Source organism: Passer domesticus, chromosome 15 (genome assembly GCF_036417665.1).
Source record: "Passer domesticus isolate bPasDom1 chromosome 15, bPasDom1.hap1, whole genome shotgun sequence".
NCBI lineage: Eukaryota > Metazoa > Chordata > Aves > Passeriformes > Passeridae > Passer > Passer domesticus.
Genome location: NC_087488.1, coordinates 3,155,839 through 3,177,110, shown reverse-complemented (window position 1 = coordinate 3,177,110; position 21,272 = coordinate 3,155,839). Strand labels below are relative to the sequence as shown.

The following is a 21,272-nucleotide window of genomic DNA, read 5'->3' as shown; positions in this document are numbered from 1 at the left end:
TAAAGGGGCCAAAAGAGCTGGAGAGGGACTTTGGGCAAGGGCATGGAATGACAGAACAAGGGGGAATGGCTTCGAACTGCAAGAGGGGGAATTAAGGTTAGAGATATAGAAGAAACTTCCCTGTGAGGGTGGGCAGGCCCTGGCACAGGGTGCCCAGAGCAGCTGTGGCTGCCCCTGGATCCCTGGCAGTGCCCAAGGCCAGGCTGGGCAGGGCTTGGAGCAGCCTGGGACGGTGGAAGGTGTCCCTGCCGTGGCAGGGGGTGGGACGGGATGATGTTTCCAATCCCTTCCGGCACACTCGGCGCTGTCACTCCCGAGCCCGCGGCCCCGGCGCTGTCCAGTGCAGCGCAGCAGGCCGGGCCCCGCGGGCCCAGCGCGGCCAGGCCCGCCCCGCCGCCCGCCCAGTCCGGCCCGCCCCGCCCGCCGCCGCCAGGTGCCGGAGCCGCCGCCGGGAGCCGGTAGGTGCCTGTGGGCGGTGGGGATCGCGGCGGCACCGGGGGTTTCGGGGGGCCGCGGAGGGAAGGCGGCCCGGGCCCCCTCAGCCCCGGACAGGCCGCGGCGGCCTCCCGGCAGCGGGGCCGGCTGGACACACCGGAGGGGGACACTGAGAACCGGGGGTGACAGCGAGCACCCGGGGGGACACCAGGCATGGGGGACACCGAGAACCGGAGCGGGGATACCGAGCACGGGAGGACGCTCGGCGCTGGGGGGACATTGAACACAGACAGGGACACAGGCAGGAGAAGACCAGCACGCTCTTAGGAGAAAAAGGGGTGGAAATCAATCCCTGGTTAACTCTGTGAGGAGGAACCAGGCCGAGGGAAGGGCTCGGAGCTCGGCCGTGGCTGCGGAGCCGGGGAGCCGCGGCTGGATGGGGACACGGGCCCGGAGAGGAGCGGGAGGCAGCCCGGGCCCCGGCCGGGCCTTTGGCGCTGGCCAAGTGTCGCAGGGTGCTGCTAAAACCTTACACAGCTTCAGCTCTGTGCCCTCAGCGCTGCCGGGGAGGGCTGGGATGAAATCTAATCGGGTGGAAAGCGAGGTCGCGTACTTGGGAAAAGACTTCCCGGTGTAAGGCGAGCGCTGCTGCCCGGCCGGGGCCATGGGCTGGCGGGGGCTGCGGGGAGGGCACAGCTGCGAGAGGAGCCAGGGTGATCCACACAGACCCCGGCAGGGCAGGGAAGCAGGCCTGGGAGTGAATGGGTGTGTTTCCAGCTACCCCTGCTCGGGAGAGACCGGCTCGCCCAGTGGTCAGGGATGAGGAGCCGAAGGAAGCTGAGGTGTCTTGACAGGCAGGAAGAGAAATGGTGATGGTGAGGATGATGTTGGCACATTGGCAGTGTGAAATGAAGAGAGTTCCTTCAGTTAAGGTATAGTGTGGCACAGCAACAAACACCGAGGGATAAACGTTAGTGGGAATTTGTGGGGGTTTTAGCCATTAAAATGGTGAGGTCTGGTCTCCTTCCCAAGGGGACTGGAAAGTCAGAGGGTAGCAGCTGTAAGGCAGTGTTTGGTTGCTTTAGGAAAAGCACAGGGGGTGGTGGTGGTTGCTGCTAAACAGAGGAATGAGGTTGGGATCCTGGGGAGAGCTCCAGGGCTGTGTAGAGGAGTGGGAACCTGCAGGCTGGGATGGACACTGCCATGCCAGTGTCCTCTGGATCCTCCACACGAGCCATGCTCAAGGTTAAACTTCTCCAGGTCCCTGCAAGTGTAGGATTGTGCCCCTTGGCCTGAGGAAAAGCTGCTCTGAGGTGGTCTCCTTGCACCAGTGAGAACTGGGAAGAGAATTGTCACATTCTAGGCTGAGCCTAAAATATCAGGTGGTAGAGATGAGGTCAGGCACCATGATTTTAAGTAGCAATGTTTTAAATTATAATTCTTGTGGGTTTGGGCTGTGTAGGACTGAGAAACTCTCTGGGAATATGCACAAGAGCCTCCTGTTTGTTCTCTTCTCTCAAAGTACTTAAAAGGGGGCTTTAATTTCAGCAGGGGCCCTGCTGATTTCAGAGTGTGCCCAGAGTAGGCAGCAGGAAAAACTGCAGTGAGTATTACACAGACATAGCGTGGTGTGTAACCACAGTATGTCATTCAGTCTTGTTCAGGAGCTACACAAACTCGTGTGGAAGCACAGGCTGCAAACTTCCCTCTCCCAAAGGCTTCTGTGTCTCGGTGTTGTGGTGACATGATGTGCCCCAGGAAATCCCTGAAGTGTTCAGCCATGTGCTCTGCTCTCCTCAGGTGTTACGTGAGGAGCTAATTCCTGCCTGGAGGTAGGCAGGTGGTGACTTCATGGCTGTGACAAGGGCAGGGGGATGGAGCAGTGTCCCCAGATGTCCCTGAGCAATGCCAAGTGGAGCAAACGTGGTCAGTGCTGCCCAGCTGCCCTTCCAGGGGTGGTGGAGCTGCGGTGGCCGTGTGTGCCCAGGGCTGACTCAGGCTGGTGCTGGGAATGAGACATGTGTGTTCCCACTGAGTACCAAAACATCCTGCCACAGGTGTCAGGGACAGGTCACACCGAGGGAGCTTCTCTGATTTCAGAGCCCTTCCTCAGATGGAAGACCTGCTGAGCTTCTTGTGTTCCCTCAGCAGGCCTTGCACCTCAAATTCAGTTCTGAAACTCGCTGCCTTGAGTTCCTGCTCTGCTCTGTCTCAGCTGCAGTTACCAAGGGAGGGAGGAGGTCTCCCTCAGCACCTGCTGTTGGTTTATGAGCATGTTTGTGGAGGTCGCTTCCAAATCAGCTGTTTCTGTGCCTGGGAAGCCACAGTGGGCACTGCTTTCCTTCTGGGTGGAGCACAGGGGGCAAACATGTCCTGGGAGCACAGCTAAGGTGCTCCTGTAGCTGAGGGATGTTCAGGCAGGGCCCAGACTAAAGCCTGTCCACAACATCTCTGTGTTTTGGGGGGACTTTGGGTCCTTGTCACAGTGTTGGCACCTGCAGAGGTGTTGCCACTGCCAGTCTTACTCACTAACACTGCCAAAGAAGGGATGAAAGTAATTTTATTATGTAAAAGAATATTTCTTTTCCTTTCAGCTGTGAATTTAGCAGATAAATGCATGTGTTGAAAGGATATTGTTGATCTTTCAGTATGAGGATGAGTGGCTTTGGAAGGAAATACACAAACTTGTTCAAACTTGTTAGTGGATCTGCTCTGATCCAAGATTTGTTTTCTGCTTGTGGATAAAGGGAAGTATGAAATTCAATATTCTATGTCTGTTTGTGCTACATTGTACAGCCCTTTATGTGATTTCTTATGATTGCTTTAATCAGGAGAGACTATCCTGGATTGAAAGAACCTACATTTTTTAAAATAGTGAGTTTTGTATGGCCTGCAGTGGGGCTGGTGCTTCACTTCTGTCACTATTAGCAGGGCTTTGTACCATGTGACAGTTTTCCTGTACCTTTCCAGGAAAGGCTGGTGGCTGCCAGGTGAGCCAGAGAGGCAATAAATAGCATTTACATAATATGGGGATTAAAATAATGACAAAGGACTGAACATGGCTGAGCTTCTAGCCAGGTGTGCCAGCTTCTCAGAAGGTGTTCTCCCAGAGTGGGCTGTGCAGAGGTGCTGAGCACAGTGGGCAGGAGAGTCAGGAAACAGCAAATAGATGCTGATGTGCCTGGTGGCTCTTAGCAGCAGTCAGTGATGTCCCAAAAGGACTTGAATTGTGCACTACTCTTCCCCTTTTCCTGATACAAGAACAGTAATGGTTTGTAGTGGGAACTTTAGTAGTTCTGCAAGACACTGGAGGTTTTTGGTTGGTTTTGCTCCCACAACCTGATTTTGCAGCTCTTGTACAGGCAAAGGGCTCCAGCTTGGAGCCAATCAACTCTCCTGAAGGTTTCAGAGCAAGGCACCTGAGCACACAAGTGTGCAAACACAGAGGTCTGTGTACACTTTTTCCTTCAAAAAACACACAACGAGCAACTTCTGCCTTGGGATGTGATGTTCACTTGCTGTTTTCCTGCTGTTCCCAAACAGCACTGGGTATCCATCTCACAGCTGGAGAGAAGCAGTGCCACTTTCATGAGCAGTGTCAGATCTTCACATGCTCTGCATAGGATCTGTCTCCTCCTCTGATCAAAGGGAATGCAATTGGAGCAGCTGCCATAGGAAGCCACAATCAATTTTCTCACCAGAATAAAGTCTCTGAGGCAAGGGGAGCTCAGATTTTATTTCTGGCATGAAACACTCAGGGAGACTCTTGGCTGCTGTTACAGTTTTGCTTTGGGCCCCTTAGTTCTGAGCTGCCTTGTGGCTTCAGTCTTAAATTGTGTATTTGTGGTGGTGAGAAGCAGCTGTTTGAGAGCAGCCCTGTTCTGGTCATGGATCTGGGTGGAGGATGGAGGCAGGAGCAAAGTGCTGCATGCTGCACATCTCCACGTGAGACACTTCAGTGCAGCTGTCTTTAATCTGGGCTCTCTTAGCAGGCCTGCATTTAGGGTAAGAAAATAAAAGAAATAGCCCCAAAAGGTGGCAATGTGATTAACATCTTAGGAACTGTGCAGAGCTGGCAGTGCATGTTTGACTTTGTACCACTTGGCTTGATGGAACCTGAGATCATCAGAGAATGAAGAGCTGACCTGGGGCTTTCTGTGCAAATTAAGTAATATATTTCATTTTTACTGTGATTACTGTGCATTAGTAATTCTTCTATCCTTTGCCTCCTTTATACATAAGATGGAATATTAACCAGTTCTGTAGATTTTAGGATAAAGCATTTGTGCTGAGATGGGGGTCCCACTGCCCTGAGCTGTCTCCTGTGTATGTTCCTGAACCTTCTTTGATTCCCAGTCTCTGCCTTTAGATGGAAGATCTTCCCAACCTTGCACTTACAGCCTGGCTCCCTATTAACAGTTCTGGAAGATGTTTTTGGAAGAACTGTTCTGCTTTAAGCTTACACATTTACTGTTCCAGCCTGCATTCTGTCTTGCAATCCTAAATTCTATCACACCTTACTGTGATTCATGCACATCATCAGCCCATGCTGTAGCTATGTTTCATCTTTCTTTGCTCCTTGCATTTTGCAGAGAAATAAATTTCACAGTTTGAACCACGAGAGCCTGTTTGCTTTGGGAGAGTTTCCTTGAGCTGTCATTCTGGAGTTTGTGTCAAGGTTGGCTCTACATATGAAGGGCTTGTGGTTTTCCCAGCCATTCCCAGAGCTGGAAGAGGTGAGCAGTTACACCTGAGCACAGGTGATGTGCCACGGGCTGGGGACCCATTCCCCACAGGCAGCACCTCTGGGGGGCTTCCCACTTCCTACCTTTGCATCTTCAATCTGGCAGTACCTCACAGGGCAAGATACAATGAATTAAAAGGTGTTTTCCAGATCTGTTTTCAAGCATAGCTGTTTGATTGAAAAGATGGATGTGGCAGCAGCTCTCTGGCCACAGAGAGCAAGGCACAACTTTTCCAGGCATTGTCCTGGGGAAGGCTGTGAGAAGATCAGAGAAAAGAATGATAAACAGTTCTCACCTTCACTTGCTGCACCTGATGTTGTGAACATGTGGAATGTGTTATGGAGATTTGTTTACCAACCAAAGGGTGATTTCTTAATTGATCAGTGGTGATGGTGTTTGGATTCAAGGACCAATTGGGTCCACCTGTATCATGACTGTCTGTAAGGGCGATGGGTTTCTTAATTAGTATAGTATAATAAAGTGATTGATCAGCCTTCTGAGAAGCATGGAGGCAATGCTAATTATTACCCAGCTGGGGATGCCATGTTAGGACAGACAGACACCCCCTCTTCCCTGATTTGTGAGGGATCATCAAGGAATTGTATGAAAAATAAGCCCCTCATTGCTCAGAAATCCCTTCCTCCCAGAGCTCTCAGATGATGGGTGAGTGAACAAGATTACTGTCCTGGGGAGAATTATTGTGCAATTGATTTGATTTAGGTCACAGAACAAAGATTGTCGTGTGGGAAGAGTTTTGCTGGGGGCAGACAGGCTGTGCTGGGTATGAGATGGGAGCACTTGGCTTTGGCTCATCTGTTCCCAGAGTTGTGGGAAGCCCATCCAAGTTGTGTTTTACCTCGTGCCCTCCCACTGTGGGGAAGGGAAATGGCTCCTCACCCTCTGCTAATGGCATCCCTGAGATGGATGTGCTTTTCCAAAGGGAAAGCACTTGACCAGCCTGTAAATCTTTTGGATGCTAATGCTGCAGAGGAACAAAAATCAGGGCACAAACTGGGAGCAATTTGTGTCCTGGCAGCCAGGGGCTGGTTCTGGGAAGCACCAGCAACTTTTCCTGGTACAACAATTTGCTTCCCACAAGCAGAGGGAGGGTCAGATGAATTTAATGGCAGTGCCATTTGTTTGCAGAGCTTTTGAAAATAAAGATTGACTAATATGTTCTGGATTGACTTGTTCATATCTCCAAGACCCAGAACAACTGCTGTCCCATGGTTTTTCTCCTTCCCTTTTGGGTTGGTTTGTTGTGGGTTGTTTCTTTTTTTTCCAAATGGCCATGACTCAGCCCTTCCCTGCTGCTCTCTGAGTTTCCTGGTTTCTGAATAGGCTATTCTTGGGACAGCAATTCCTGACAGATAGGAACAAGGAGAGTGTTGTGTTGTTTTCTTCTCTGTTTCTTCTGTGGCCTGCGTAAATGCTCTGCTTCCCCCTGATTTTTGCCTTTTTCCCACATTACTGAATGGTCCTGAATTGTTGGATGTCATCTGGGGCACGTTTTTGCCCTTGTAGCAAAGGAGCCCTCTCAGACATGATCCAGGCTTGCACAGCAGCAGCTTTTCTTTCCCAGCAGGATGGTGGGGACACTCCTGAGCATGGAGGGTTGGACTGCTGCAGCTCTGTCTGGTGTAAAGCTTCAGTCTGCCTTGCTGTAGCCCCTCTGACTCCAAGGAGCTGTGCTTGGCTCTCCAGTGATCTCCTGGGCAAGGGGTAGATCCAGGTGAGGACCAGCACGTGGTGCCACGTCCATGGAGGGTCAGGTGGCTCAGCCTGGCTGTGGGTACACGCTGCCTTTGTGTGTACTGTCACAAGTAAAGGGAAAATATCACTTGGAATTTAAAAACATTGAAAAAAAACTCCTTCTGATGGCTTATTTATTGCCCCCCTGCAGATGGCAGAGGCCAGGAAGCTGAAGGATGCTCTTTCTGAAGCACTTCATGGTGCAGTTACCCAGCCTTTTTAAACAAAAAGCTTTTGGGTTTGTTCTGAAGTTTATTCCTCTGTAGTGTGGGCTGGGGAAAGTCTCCTGCTGTGGCAGGGAGCACCCCCAGGCCAGGTGTGCTGGCTGCTGCTCTTGATGTGCAGTTGGGATTGAATGAGTTGTCTAATACTGAACAACCTTTGCTGGGTTTTAGTTTTGTTAAGAGCCCAGCTCTTTCTGTCAAGCCACAGTTGTATGTGAGGGGGAAATAGCCTAAACTGTTGTATATTTGCCTTGAAAATTCAGTTGGCTTTTTGAAAAACCAGAAGGACTCTATGTTTTCTCAAAGCCTGTAGTTACCAAGAGAAATTTCTCAGACTAGAGGGCTCAGAACACAGGGGCAGTGTTCTTCCTTAGCATCCCTCCACGTTTTTGGATATGCTGTATTGTTGTTAAGCCAACCAAGAGAAAAGCTGCTCTGTGTGAGGAGGCTTTGAGAACATTCACTGCCAGATTAAATTAGCCTTTCTGAGAATAAATTAGTCGTTGTGATGCAGGCAGCCCCACTCTCTCCAGCTGTAAAATCTGCCCGTGCTGGTACCCACAGCAGATAAATGATGTGTTCAGGGCTTGCTGTTAACAGGAGATTACATTTCTGGCTGGGGATGAATGAAAAGCAGCCTGTTAGATTTTATTGATTATTCTCCAAATGAGAAGCATTTCCTTTAAAAGCATTTAATTTTAAAGCATTTTCTTTTAAAATGAGGGAAAGGAACCCATGGGATGCAGTGCAGCTCCATTCTGGGAGGAAGTCATGGATGAGAGCCAAAGCTGTACCCGTGCTGCAGTGACTCCAGCCTGGGATGCTCTTGAGGTCCTCAGGGGTGCCAGTCACCCAGCTCATGGCAGAAGGGGACCTGGATCCATGTGTTGGAGGGGAGGATAAAGCCTGGAATATGGAGTAGAGGAGTGCAGTGGGGATGGGATTTTGGCTGCTGCCCACTCTTCTGGGCTTGTGTTTTTAGCTGAGCACTGGATAAAAAGCTGCTGCTGGTGTGTGCATGCTGCCCTTTTCTTGGAGGCATCTTTGGTTTGTCTCCTAATTAACGAAATGCTTTTATTCTGCTCTGTGCTAGATCAGGGAGTGCTCGCAGGAGGCTGGGCCTGTGCTGAAGCCTCAGCTTGTCCTTCCCACCTGTGCTGCTGGGACCACTCAGCTCCTCCAAAATCTTCACGGAGGCTGTGAGCAAGCAGGGAATAGAGACCCTTTCCTGGTGTTAAATATCAGCTCTTCCCTGGCCTTGTTGCAGGTCGTCCACAGAGGTGTCATCTGGAGCATATTTGTGTTTTGGGAGCAGAGGTTTCCCCCAGAGTTCGTGGCTGCCACAGGGGGTGTTAATTTAATTTAGCCTTTCAGCCTCTCCTTGCCATGATTCAGGATGGTTTAGCGTGGTGGGAGCTCAATTTGGAGCTGCCTGCTGAGCTGTTCTGATGTGAGAGAAAACAGTTCCCAGCCGGTTTAGTGTCGTAACTGTGGCAGCTGCTCTGTCTCCCTCAGCTCAGGAGAGGATTTGAGCAGCTGAGCTGTTTACCTGCCCTGAGGGCATCCTGCTATTACGGGCTTGAATGTTCCCTGTGCCATCCTGTGCTGGGGGAGCAGTGCCCTGCCTCGGGACTGCTCCAAACCCTGACCAGAGATGCTTTCCGTGGAGCAGCAAGGCAGTGAGGTGTTGCTGTGACAGAGAAAGGGCTTGGAAGAGCCCAGAGCTGGGACCTGGGGAGGGCTGTTCTGTGTGTTAGGGCTGCTTGGAGTCCAGCTCTGTCCAAGGTTTTCAGTAGGAGCTTTGGGGAAGGGGTTATGAAGGATTTGGCAGAAACTGGTGCTGCAAATTGAAACCACAGTCATGCCTGGAGTGAAAATTACTTTAGTGGACCTGGAAGTCAATGTGGACTAGCCAGGTCAGGTGGGAACTGCAGGAAGAACTGGGACTGGCAGGAGCTCTGTGTGACTCGGAGGTGCCCAGCACTGGGCACACTCAGTGGCTGTTGATTAATCCAAGGGTTTTCCCCTCTGGGGCATCATCATCTGTCTTTGAGCAGCCCAAATGAGTTGGGCTTGGGAGCAGGGCAGTGCCAGGTACCTCCTCCTGTCCAAGTGCCATGGGACAACCCAGCCCCATGCTGGTGGCCCTGGGCAACTCCAGGAGAGGTCCCAGTCTGGAACTCGGAAGTTCTGTGGGAGCAAGAAAGTGAGTGTGGTAACACAGATGGCCTCAGCATGGAAGAGTTCCTCCAGTGCACACCTTGGGATGTGTGTGGATGCTCCTTGCTGGCAGTGGGACTCAGGAGAGATCTCAGACCTTACACACACGGTCCTGCTGAACCCCAAACCACACTCCTTTGCAAAGAGTGAGCCTTGGCCTTACATAAAATTGAGTGACACAGAGCACTTCACACTAGTCCTCAAAAAAAGTGCAAGGTGACATTGTACCAGTTAAATCTGAGTGTCAGCAGCTTCTCTGGCGCTGAGGCAGGGGGATCTGTGAGCATGGGAAATGCTCATGCTGGAGACTGGAGCCAGTGCTACAGCAAGCTGCTGCTCTCCTCGGGTGAGGAAACATCACTGCCATGGCATGTGTTCTGTACAGCACTTGAAAATGGGTCTGGAATCACCACCAATGTATTCAAAATTATTTCATTGTGTTGCAAAATCTGCAAGGGAATTCTGAATACGCTCTCAAGCTCTGATTAATTCTGAAACCGAAATGCAAAACTGCTGATCAGCTCTGATTCTAATTGCCTCCTCCCTCAGAGCTCACTGTGTCATTTAATGGACGTCACACATACTCAGTTTGATTCAGCAATGATGTAGCTGTGTTATTTGACTTTCTCTCAAAAAATTCTATAGAAGGAGGCAGAAATGAAAGAGTGAGTGTTTAAAGAAATAAAACCCTGGGGTTTGCTGTGAGATATAGTGGGTACTCATTGTATATTCACCTTCTCTGTGCTGGTCTCCCCCAAATGGGAGGCAGCAGATGCTGGCAGCAGGAGATGCTTTTTTGTGTAGGTAACTGAAGAGCAGTACTTGGAGCCTGGGAATGACCTGGGGTGCTCCATGGAGAACCTCCAGGCTGCCCAGTCTCCAAAATCATGAGTGCTGGGAGTGGGAGGGACTAACAGTTCTGCCTTTGATCCCTTCCTAACTCATCCTTAAGCCTCTGTTCTGGGCTGCTGTCAGAGGTGAGCTGGGATCTGTGACTGTGCTTAAGAGCTGTGGATCTTGTCCCGACCTCCCGAGGCTTCTGCTTGCTGTTAAGCCTCTTGAGCTGGGGTATTTTTGTTTGCTTGTTTAAATGAACAGCTATTCTTGTGGCACAGTTGTGTTTCATGCTACATTAAAACACACTGTTTTGGATTTAGTTGCTTGAGATTCTGGCAGGTTGTGTTATATCACCATTATTAACAGATATCAAAGGGATGATGTAATGCAGGATGTATCCTCTCAGGGGGGAAATTAAGTAGATACAGAGGACTGGAGGCAACAGCTGCTGCTATCACTGGATGCTTTCCCATGGATGTTATCAAGTGTTAGCTTGGATTCTTTGTGAACTGCAGTGAAAGTCTCATGGAAAAGCTCTCTGCTTCCCCAGGGATTTGGCTTGCAGCACCCTCCTTTTCTCATCTCTCTGGAGCACATTGGCAGGATGCAGAAGAGCTCAGTTTTATCTTTAAGGTTACTTTAATCACATCCATGAGCACAGCTGGTGTTTTGCAGCCTGTCTTCTCCCGTGCAGCCAGGACACCTGCTGGAAGGGTCTGAGCAGTGAGCACCTCCTGAGTGGGACAGTGGCAGCCTGTGGGGCAGCCTGGTGCAGTGTGCTCCCTGCTTGCTCTGTATTCACAAAACTGGCTTTTGGGGCCCAAATTCAGCTGCCCTGGTGGTGCAGAGTGCTCTGTCTACACCTCAACTTTCCCCATTGTCCTGACACGTGGAAGAGCTGGGGTCCAGTGAAGTGTGGGGTTGTGAGCTCTTCTCCCTTGCAGCCCCTCCTGGCTCCTGGATGTCACCGTGAGCTCTTCCCAGCACATGATGCTTCCCACAGCCGTGTGCCACGTCTTGGGAGCCAACAGCAGAGAGAACGAGCTACCCCAGTTTGTTCTTTTCATTTGGGCTGGCTTTTCTCTGAATATTCAGGTTAAGCAGGTCCTGGCAAGGCTGTTTCTGCAGCCCCGTGTGAAGAGCCAAGAGCGCTTGGTCAGCCCATCCGGAGGGAACAGCACTGGAGAGAATCCCAGAGGCAGCAGCAGGTCCTGCAGGCGCTCCTCCTGTGTAACCCTTTGTGGGAGTTGCAGATGAAGCCTCCTTGTTTTAAGCAGGAGGGTTTTGTGTCTGGTTTTCCTGATTTCCACGCGGAGGAGCTGCTGGAAGTGGTGATTTGAATCTCCGGCCAAGGACAGCTGAGCCGGGGCTGCGCTGTGGAGATTATCTGCTTGTGCTTTGGATTTAATGCCCTGAGAAATCTTGCTTTGGATACAGCACCTGGCTGCCAGCGAGGATCCTGCTCTGAGGTGATTTATCTGCTGGCTGATGGTGGCACACAGAAGGTCAAACGAGACGTGCAAGGTCCCCAGGTAAACGACTGCGATGGGGAAACTCCTCCGGAGATTCACATACTGGAGAGCAGAGCAGGGAGCTTTGGCTGTCTGACATACCTGGTTCAAATGATGAGAAACCTTCTTCTCCAGCATTCCTTTGTTTTAAAGGAGAGCTGCTGGCCTGCCTTGCCAGCGGAGCTTTCTGTGCCTGCGCTGAAGGAACAGCCTGACCCTCCTGGAAGAAGCAGTTTTCTGCAGCTGAAATCTTAGTGCAGAAGTGTGGAAGAAATCTGCTGTTCTGGGAGCAGCTTGGCTGTTCTTGAACAGTGGGTTTGTGCTCCCTGGCAGTGACTTGGACTTGGGAAAACGCAGCTGAGTTGCTCAGAAAAAGAACAGACCTTTCCTTGAGTCCTTCACTTGGGTTTCCGTTTCCATCGGCACCTTGCAGAGCGTTGCAGACATGCGCCCTCTTGCTGCCTTGGCCGAGACCAGGATGAGGAGTTGAGGAGGTGCTGCCAAGGTTAACAGAGCGGGTACATGGTCAGGGATTGCCAGGACATCCTTCCTTCTTTCTGAAGGAGGCTGGAGCACTCTGTGCTGTTTATTCCTCCCCTCCTGGTTCTGGGGAGGTGCTGTGCAGGCTGGGGGCAGCAAATGCGCATGGGAAGAGGCAAAGCTGAGGGGGAAGCTTTGCCTTGTTTGCATGGAAAACATCTTTTTGTTCTGCATAAAAACCAGGCAGAAATAACCACTGATAGTGCTTGTTCAGCAGAGATTTGTGCTGCCTTTCCTTTGGAGGTAAGAGTTGTCCGGTGGGATTGCGCGTGGTGGGAGCTGAGCCACATCCCTGCACACTGTGCCAGCAGGCAAAGCCTGTGAGCCCTGGGCACAGCATGGAGAGGGCAAAGCCTGTGAGCCCTGGGCACAGAGAGGGCAAAACCTGTGAGCCCTGGGCACAGCATGGAGAGGGCAAAGCCTGTGAGCCCTGGGCACAGAGAGGGCAAAACCTGTGAGCCCTGGGCACAGCATGGAGAGGGCAAAGCCTGTGAGCCCTGGGCACAGAGAGGGCAAAACCTGTGAGCCCTGGGCACAGCATGGAGAGGGCAAAGCCTGTGAGCTCTGGGCACAGCAGAGGGCAAAGCCTGTGAGCCCTGGGCACAGAGAGGGCAAAACCTGTGAGCCCTGGGCACAGCATGGAGAGGGCAAAGCCTGTGAGCCCTGGGCACAGAGAGGGCAAAACCTGTGAGCCCTGGGCACAGCAGAGGGCAAAGCCTGTGAGCCCTGGGCACAGCAGAGGGCAAAGCCTGTGAGCTCTGGGCACAGCAGAGGGCAAAGCCTGTGAGCCCTGGGCACAGCATGGAGAGGGCAAAGCCTGTGAGCCCTGGGCACAGAGAGGGCAAAACCTGTGAGCCCTGGGCACAGCATGGAGAGGGCAAAGCCTGTGAGCTCTGGGCACAGCAGAGGGCAAAGCCTGTGAGCCCTGGGCACAGCAGAGGGCAAAGCCTGTGAGCTCTGGGCACAGCAGAGGGCAAAGCCTGTGAGCCCTGGGCACAGCATGGAGAGGGCAAAGCCTGTGAGCTCTGGGCACAGCAGAGGGCAAAGCCTGTGAGCCCTGGGCACAGCATGGAGAGGGCAAAGCCTGTGAGCTCTGGGCACAGCAGAGGGCAAAGCCTGTGAGCTCTGGGCACAGCAGAGGGCAAAGCCTGTGAGCTCTGGGCACAGCAGAGGGCAAAGCCTGTGAGCTCTGGGCACAGCAGAGGGCAAAGCCTGTGAGCTCTGGGCACAGCAGAGGGCAAAGCCTGTGAGCTCTGGGCACAGCAGAGGGCAAAGCCTGTGAGCTCTGGGCACAGCAGAGGGCAAAGCCTGTGAGCTCTGGGCGCAGCATGGAGAGGGCACAGCCTGTGAGCTCTGGGCACAGCAGAGGGCAAAGCCTGTGAGCTCTGGGCGCAGCATGGAGAGGGCACAGCCTGTGAGCTCCAGGCTCAAGTGTACCACAGGAACATGCAGCTCCAGCCTGGGTTTGGCGGTGCCATTCAGAAATGCCATTGTGTAGGAGGGTGATTGAGATTGGGATTGTCACAATCAGGGTATGGCTCTGTCCCCCCCAGCACACCCTGCTCGGTTCTCCCTCTTTGCTGCCCCTAAAGCTCCTTTTGAAGAGTAACAGACTTTGGCTCAAATGACATTTTACCACCCTCTGACTGGCCTTTTGTGCCTTCCCAGTCCCAGTATTTCTCAGTTTCTGGAGCACGTAACCTGGGGCACACAGGTGTCATTCCTGGGGTCAGGAAAACTGGGATGGTGTTGGCCACAATGCTGTTCCTATTTTTAAAGGAAAGGTGCTGGGCTCAATGAGGGCCCAGCATCTTCAGGACTCTTGGCTTTTAAAGCTGTATTTCCACAAGCCTGGAAGCTGGAATCTGCATCTCTTTGATCTGCAGTGAAGCTGAAAGTGCTCATGTATTTTCTCTTATTTATTCATTGAATTTTAGTGTGGTTTTTTTTTCCTTTTTCAAATATCAGATTTTATTTTTTTTATGGAGTAAGAGCTCCAAAAATGTGCAGCAGCAGCTTTTGAAGTGTCAACGTCACTGAACGTGGCTGAGTATGAACAAATGCTGCTTCCTGTCTCAGTGGCTGGAGCCAGTGCTCCCACGAGGAAGCAGAGCTGAATTGCTGTGCAGTTCTGAGTGCAGCAGGAGCAAGGACAGCACGGCTGCTTCAGCTGTGGTTTGGATCTCAGCGGTGCTGTGAGGCTGACTCAGAGCTGCTGGGGCCAGCACTGCACCATCAGGGCTCACACATGAGCTGGACCTGCCAGCATCTGCTCTGCCCTTGCCAGGTTTGTCTCACCCGTGGAGATTTCATCTGTGAGGAGGCAGCTTGAAGCACAGACAGCTGCTGCTGGGGAAGGATGGCATTAGCAGACCAAATCTGAATTATCTGTGCCCATCCTCTTTGTGGCACTATCTGGTTTATGGTGTTAGGACCTGTTCTGGTGGCACAGTATTCCCTGGTCCTGGTGCACATCAGTTGTTTTTGATGAGTGGTGCCCACCTTATCTGTGTGGAGAGCAGGTGGGATGTGCAGACCTTTCCTCTTGCCATGTTTCAATCCCAAACAGTTTCTGCAGTGATGTAACAGAGGGAAATACAGCCAGTGTGGGGTGCTGGACCCTGACACATCAGCTCCTCTCTTCACTGCTGGAAGTGGCTTTGTATCAGTTGTGAACATGTCAGCAATGGGAACCAGGAGCTTTGGGACATTGATCCATGCCCTCTGGACAAGGGCCTGGAATGACAGGACAAGGGGAAATGGCTTCACCCTGACAGAGGGAGGGTTAGATTGCAGAGTGGGAAGAAATTCTTCCCTGTGAGGGTGAGGCCCTGGCACAGGGTGCCCAGAGCAGCTGTGGCTGCCCCTGGATCCCTGGAAATGTCCAAGGTCAGGTTGGACAGGGCTTGGAGCAGCCTGGGACAGTGGAAGGTGTCCCTGCCATGGCAGGATGCTGCAATGAGATGGGCTTTAAGGTCCTTTCACACCAAACCATTCTGGGATTCTGCAATCCCTCATCAGCTGGATGGGGGCTGCTGAGCACAGGAAGAGGTGGGTTAGACAGCATTGTTGTTGTGTTTCTACAGGCAGGGCTGGCTGCTGCCCCACAGTGCTTCAGCTGTGTGAGAAACCTCAGACAGACCTCTTGGGGCTGAGAGTTACACCTCTGATCTGGACAGGGGACACAGAAATCTGTTGCCATCTTCTCACCCAAAAGCTGCCTGGAAGGAGGTCAGGGAGCAGAGAGCCAGGGCAGGACACACGGATTGAGGCCAGAGCCAGGGTGGGCCAAGCCCTTTCTGTGGGGAGGCTGTGCTGGAGCTGTGCTGTCCTGGCTGGCTGTCACACTGCTGTGCCCCAGCAGGTTAATGGGAATATTTTCTTTTTCATTTTCTTTGGCAAATACCAGTTCCCTCGGGGACATGGGGTCCTTTCCTTGTGTTCTGTGTTTAACTGATTGTGATTATTCTAGTTCCATACTGGATTTATCCTCTGTAGTTAGTTTGCAGAGGAAACCAGTAAAAGCTGTTCTTCCAGTTGAGAAGAGTTAATCTGCATTTGGAGCTGGAAATAGCATCTCCTCTCTCCATCCTGCTATGATAACCAGCTCCTTTTGAGTCTCAGGGTCTTGCAGTGTGTCCCTGCTCCAAAGGACCTGCACAAGACATTGGTGATTCCATCAGATCTTGAACTCAAACCTGGTAATTGTGGAATACTGCAGGGCTGTCAGTGCCAGGGTGGTGAGGGGTGCTCTGGGGCAGCTCAGTGCCAAGGGGGAGCTGAGTGCCCTCTGGTATCCCACAGAGCTCTCTGTCAGAGATGGGCTGGATTTTGTGCTGCTCACATTAAGATGAAAGAAAGCACAGGAGAGAAACAGCTTCTAAGAGGCTTAAAAGCAACAGGCCTTCTTTTCCTCCTGGGAAGGGCACACAGCCAACATCTTGCTCTTTACAGATCTCTCTTAATAAGCAGAATATTGCATTAGGAGCAACTGAGCCTGCCAAGTAGGAGCAGAGGAGCCCTGCATCCCAGAGCTTCCCTCATCCCAGGGCATGTGTGGCTCCGGAGCAGGGCTGGCACCTCGTGGCTGCCAGTCCCTCCTGGGCAGGGTGGCAGCATTAGTGCCTGCCTCACCCCGGGGCTCTTGCTTCATCTGAGGGTGTTGGTGGAGGACTCCTCCTCTCCTGCCTCCTCTTGCCAGCTGCTTTGATGGGGGGAATGAGGCTGGGGAGTGTTGAAAGATGATTATGGGAAAGCAGCATCTGAGTGGGAATGGGAGGAGAGCTATTGTGTTAGAAAAGCTGTGGGCACAGTTGGCCTGTGAGGGAAGGAAAACTCCCTCAGGCAGGGAGGTGTCCCCAGGTGAGGACTCTGGGATGCTCTGGTTGGGCTGGGCTCGTCCAGAACCCCTGCAGGCATGGGCACAGCAAGGTCTGAGGCTCCTGGATGTGCAGGGTTGGCTACTTTGAGAAGAATAAATCCTCCTTTTCTTCACATCCCCACTGAGCTAAAAGGAGCACAGCCCAGTTTGAGCTTTGTAGGTCACTGAAGGAGAAGGCAGGCTCTGCAGTGTGCCTGGAAATGCTCTGTGCCATGGCAACTCTGCTTCCCTGGGCTCTTAAGGTAGACACTGGAGTGAGAAGCAGGAGGAAGATGACCCCCAGCTGCCCTGGTGTTACTCTTTGAAGCTGTGTGGCTGCAGCTCCAGACCTTGGGGGAGAAATTCTCGTCAGGAAACCTGGGGGAGACCCTGTGCCTGTCAGGAATCTGCTCAGCTCCTGGGGGGATCAGTGTGCTCCTCTGTGAGCAGCAACAGGCGCTGGTGCTCCTCCAGGGACTGATTAAATTTCTTGCTACCTTGCAGGAGGCTGCTGGGTGGCAGGGGGTGTGAACTGGGAAAAAAAGAGTGGAATAAAGCAAAGTCATGCAGGTGAGGGAGGGATGGGCCTTCCTGCCTTGCTTGCCAAGGCTGACTCTGCTTGACCTGGCAGCTGCAGGTGGAGGTGGCTGAGCCCCAGGGGCACCTCTGGGCACACCTGCAATGCAGGGCTGGGGCAGCACTGGCTGCCTGGCCTGGTGCCCGTGCAGGCTGTGCCATGCTGGGGAGGTTGGCGTGCTCTGGGCTGCCTGCCCAGCACGTGGCTCTGGTGCCAGCAAACGGGACAAGCAGGGTCACATTTGCTCCTGGCCCCTTGGGGTGAAGGATGGAGCTGCCAGCACTGCTCCCTGGGCTCTGACAGCAATGTCACCCTGTCCCAAGCACTGAGTGAGCAGCCTCTCACTTGTATTTCCCAGTTTAGTCACATCCTCCCAGCCATAACTGAGCCACTGGAAATGGGGAAATCGGGTTTCTCGATGTTGTTGCACTTCCTTGGATCTCAGAGCCTGTCACTGGGGCTTTGCCACATGCCAAGGTCACAGAGCCTCATGCCTGCCATTGAGGGGGCACATGGGGAGGCTCCTGCCTGGGGGAGAGAAGGGGTTTGGTGTGGCAGCCAGGACAATGCTGCAGCTGTGCCTCCTCTCCATCTCTGTAATTCACTTGCTGTGTCCTTTTGCACAGACCCAGTGGAAGAAGTCACTTTCCAAACTACACTGCTCAGAGGAGCTGCTTCTCTCAGCTGTCAAGGCCTCTGAGCTGTTGCTGCAGGGAAGAGGACAGGTAAATTCTACCCCATGTAAAATAACATCTCCAGCTGTTAAATATGGTCTTACCTTAATCCACTGGATTTATTTAGAGATTTATTTAGAGATTTATTTAGAAATGCTCTGTGGGTTTGCACCCTCTGTCCCGGAGTGTGTGCTTCAGGCCCAGGGCAGGGGTCCTTCCATCCCTCAGGGTGCAGCATTGTGTCACTCAGGGTGGAGGTGGGGGGCTGTGGGCAGCTCTTCCTCACCTTTGGTCCCCAGGGATGCAGCCAGGTCTTGGCACAGCACATTCCAGCCCAGCACTGCCCTGGAGTGTGACCACGCAGTCCAGAGCTGCCCTGATGAGCTGCTGTGCTCCAGGTTGGCTTTGCAGGGAAGCCCCACGCAGCTGGCAGGAAGATTTCACACCTTGGAGTTGCTGCCTGGTCAGATCCTGTCCAGCTTTGGGGCCAGACCCCTGGTTCTGCCTGGGGGGAAGCTGAGGCTGGTGCAGGGGTGGCACCAGCCCTGGCCTCCTCCTTTACCTGTCACCTCCATCCCAAGCCCCACGCCAGCTCCATGGCCTGTGGCACCAAGGGCTGGTGTCACCCGAAGGCTTCTGTCCCTGCAGGGCTGCCTGGAGCAATGTCCAGTGACCCCCCCCCGCCCTACCCGGGGGGCCCCTCGGCGCCGCTGATAGAGGAGAAGCACGGCCCCCCCTCTGCTCCAGGTACTGGGGGACATGGCCACTCACAGCACACAAGGAGTGCGGGGTCCCTGGCACTGCCTGCCTGTGCCCTCTCCTCACAGCACACTGGGGAGGGTGGTGCAATGCCTGGCTCTGTCCCGTGTCACCCTCGGCGGGGGCAGGAGGGGGTCCCAGGGGAGAGCAGGAAGCACTCCCAGCTCAAAGCCTGGCACTGCTCCCTGCTGTGGGGTGAATTTGGGTTTCTTGTGGCCCAGAGGATGCAGCCTAAGGGGTTTCCCCCCCCCACCTCTTGTCTCCCTTCCCTGTTGGGGTTGACACCCTGAGCACACGGCCAGGACACCATCTCCCCCTCAGTTCTACTGCCTCCTTGGCTGCTGACTGTGTTTCCTTTCAGAGGGTGTCACCCCAGTGGTGGGACAGCCCCAGGGGGTTCCTATCCCCCCTCCTGAGTTTGGACCCCCCCCCTATGAGCCACCCTCACAGCCGGGGTTCATACCCCCCCACATGCCCACGGATGGCTCTGGGCCCTACGTGCCACCAGGTGAGTCCTGCAAGGGGCTGGGGACAGGCTGGGGCTTGGCAGCAGCAGCACTTGTTTCCTGGGGAGGGGGGACACAGGCAGGGGTTGGGGCTGCCATTTGGAGCTTGCAGTGAGGTTCCTTGGGATGGGGTGGGGGCACAGTGCCCACAGCAGGGCTGGCCCCAGGTCTGTACTCAGAGGGTGGTGGTGCAGCAGGGTGAGGGTCTCCCCAGTAAGGATCTGGGCTCTCCTGCCAATACAAAGGTGCTCACTTGTTTGTGTTTGTCATTCACAGCAGGATACTACCCACCGCCAGGCCCTCACCCCCCCATGGGCTACTACCCTGGCCCAGGCCCCTACCCCTCTCCTGGTGGCCACACGGCCACAGTGCTGGTGCCACCGGGAGCCGCCACCACGGTCACAGTGCTGCAGGGAGAGATCTTCCAGGGTGCCCCCGTGCAGACGGTGTGTCCCCACTGCCAGCAAGCCATCACCACCAAGATCTCCTACGAGATTGGGCTCATGAGCTTCCTTCTTGGCTTCTTCTGCTGCTTCGTGGGGTAGGTGCTGCAGGCAGAGCTGGGGCCTCGTCTTGGCTGCTCAGCCTGCTCCTGGGTAGCCCCAGTGCTGGTGGCCTTGGCTGAGCTGTGGGGCATGCTGGGGACCTTGGCACAGAGGTGGCAGCGGAGCAGCAGAGGGGTTCCTGGGGTCACAGCCCCTACAATTACATCTCTTACCCACGGCCCAGAGACCCCCATGGGCAGGGGCTGCCCAGCTCAGCATCTCTGCCTCTCCCCATGCTCCAGGTGTGATCTCTGCTGCTGCCTGATCCCCTGCCTGTTCGATGACTTCAAGGACGTGACACACACGTGTCCCAACTGCAAGGCCTACATCTACACGTACAAGCGCATGTGCTAGCGGCACCCGGGAGCCGCTGGAGCGCCGCCGGCCCCGCCCCGCTGCCGCCCGTCCGTCCATCAGTCTGTCCGTCCGTCCCCGCGCCTGCATCGCCCTCGCTTCCCGCCGGTGGTGTGTATGTGTTATCCCCAGCTCCCTCCCGCGCCCCCAGCTCTGCTCCTCACTGGGAATAGTTGGATTGGTGACAGAGGCACAGGGGAGGGGGGCCCAGCCCCCGGACGCTGTGCGGGAGCTGCCCTGCGGTGCACAGGAGTGGGGGGCATCGCCCTGCACCCCATCACCCTCCAGGGTGTGAACGAGGCCCCTCGCACCTGGAGCAACCCTGGGAAGAGCAGCAGCTGCTGGAGGTGCCCAGCCCAGTCCCACAGTGCAGGGATGTGCTGGGATGGGGGCCCAGGAGGGGACCCAAACAGCCCATGGTGCCCTCGGGATGCAGCACAGCCTTTGTGGCACTTTCAGGAAGGGGTTCAGTGACAAGGAGACAGGGCAGTGCCACACACCAGGCTTCCGTGTGGTTCACAGCCCCCTGCAGCCCCGGCAAAGCCCCTTCCCGAGGGGAGGCAGAGCCTCTAAGCACAGAGGGCCCGGCAGCAGCGCTGCGCCCTTATCAGCACCTCCGTCCTGCCCTGCCCTGCCCTGCCCGGCGGCCGCTCCAGCTGCATGCGCCTCCTCCAGCCCCGCGGCTCCGGGGCAGGGACAGCCCCGAGCAGCCCTGGCCCCGGAGAGCCGAAACCACTCCCAGCATGTCCTGGCTGCCCGGCACGTAGAGTAGAGGAGTTTGTTACCAGGCTGCAGCTCCAGAGCCGTCCTGGGCCGGCAGGGTCTGTGGGGCCCTCCTTGCATGTGGTGTAGGGGTTTTAGCTCACTCACCTGAGGCAGAAGGAAGGGGCAAGCAGGCAGCCCCAGGAGCTGCCAGCAGCACTCCACAGCAGGGGCCAAAGGACCCGGGAGCCAAGTTCAGCCCCTCGGGGCTGCTCCTCCCTCCCCTGCCCCTGCAGCTCCCAGAGCAAAGTGGGGGGGTCTCTCAGTACACAGGTCTGCAAACACAGCCTGGCCTGCACAGGCAGCTGCTGTTTGCTCAGGGGTGGAACTGTGGCACTAGTCAGTGTTTTTATGTAAATAAATAACAGACCCTGGACTCGTGTGCATCTTTTCTTCTCTCCTGCTCACAGGAGATCTGCCTCCAGGGGAGCTGAGGATGAGAGCAGGGTGGGGCAAGCACGGGAGGAAGAG

At 54.3% G+C, this 21,272-nt stretch overlaps 1 protein-coding gene across 5 annotated transcripts; it reads left to right on the top strand.

Annotated features, from left to right (window-relative positions):
• Nucleotides 1-301: 301 nt before the first annotated feature.
• On the top strand, nt 302-21,177 carry CDIP1 (cell death inducing p53 target 1). Of its 5 annotated transcripts, none has more exons than XM_064390530.1 (6): nt 302-458; nt 17,828-17,926; nt 18,524-18,622; nt 18,996-19,142; nt 19,420-19,681; nt 19,928-21,177. In XM_064390530.1, the coding sequence occupies exons 3-6, from the start codon at nt 18,538-18,540 to the stop codon at nt 20,037-20,039; spliced, it is 606 nt and encodes a 201-aa protein (XP_064246600.1). In that variant the 5' UTR covers nt 302-458; nt 17,828-17,926; nt 18,524-18,537; the 3' UTR covers nt 20,040-21,177. The 5 variants fall into 5 exon arrangements, with proteins under 5 accessions (XP_064246600.1, XP_064246594.1, XP_064246599.1 ...); XM_064390524.1 differs by having other exon boundaries at nt 303-458; nt 19,417-19,681; XM_064390529.1 differs by lacking the exon at nt 302-458 and adding an exon at nt 11,759-12,218 and having other exon boundaries at nt 19,417-19,681.
• Nucleotides 21,178-21,272: the final 95 nt, after the last annotated feature.

Bases quoted from the DNA above. Each gene is read 5' to 3' on its own strand.
- CDIP1 (XM_064390524.1), top strand. From the start codon at position 18,538: ATGTCCAGTGACCCCCCCCCGCCCTACCCGGGGGGCCCCTCGGCGCCG. The intron at 19,143-19,416 runs GTGAGTCCTGCA...TGTCATTCACAG, and splicing joins TGGGCCCTACGTGCCACCAG to CAGGATACTACCCACCGCCA. The intron at 19,682-19,927 runs GTAGGTGCTGCA...CCCATGCTCCAG, and splicing joins TTCTTCTGCTGCTTCGTGGG to GTGTGATCTCTGCTGCTGCC.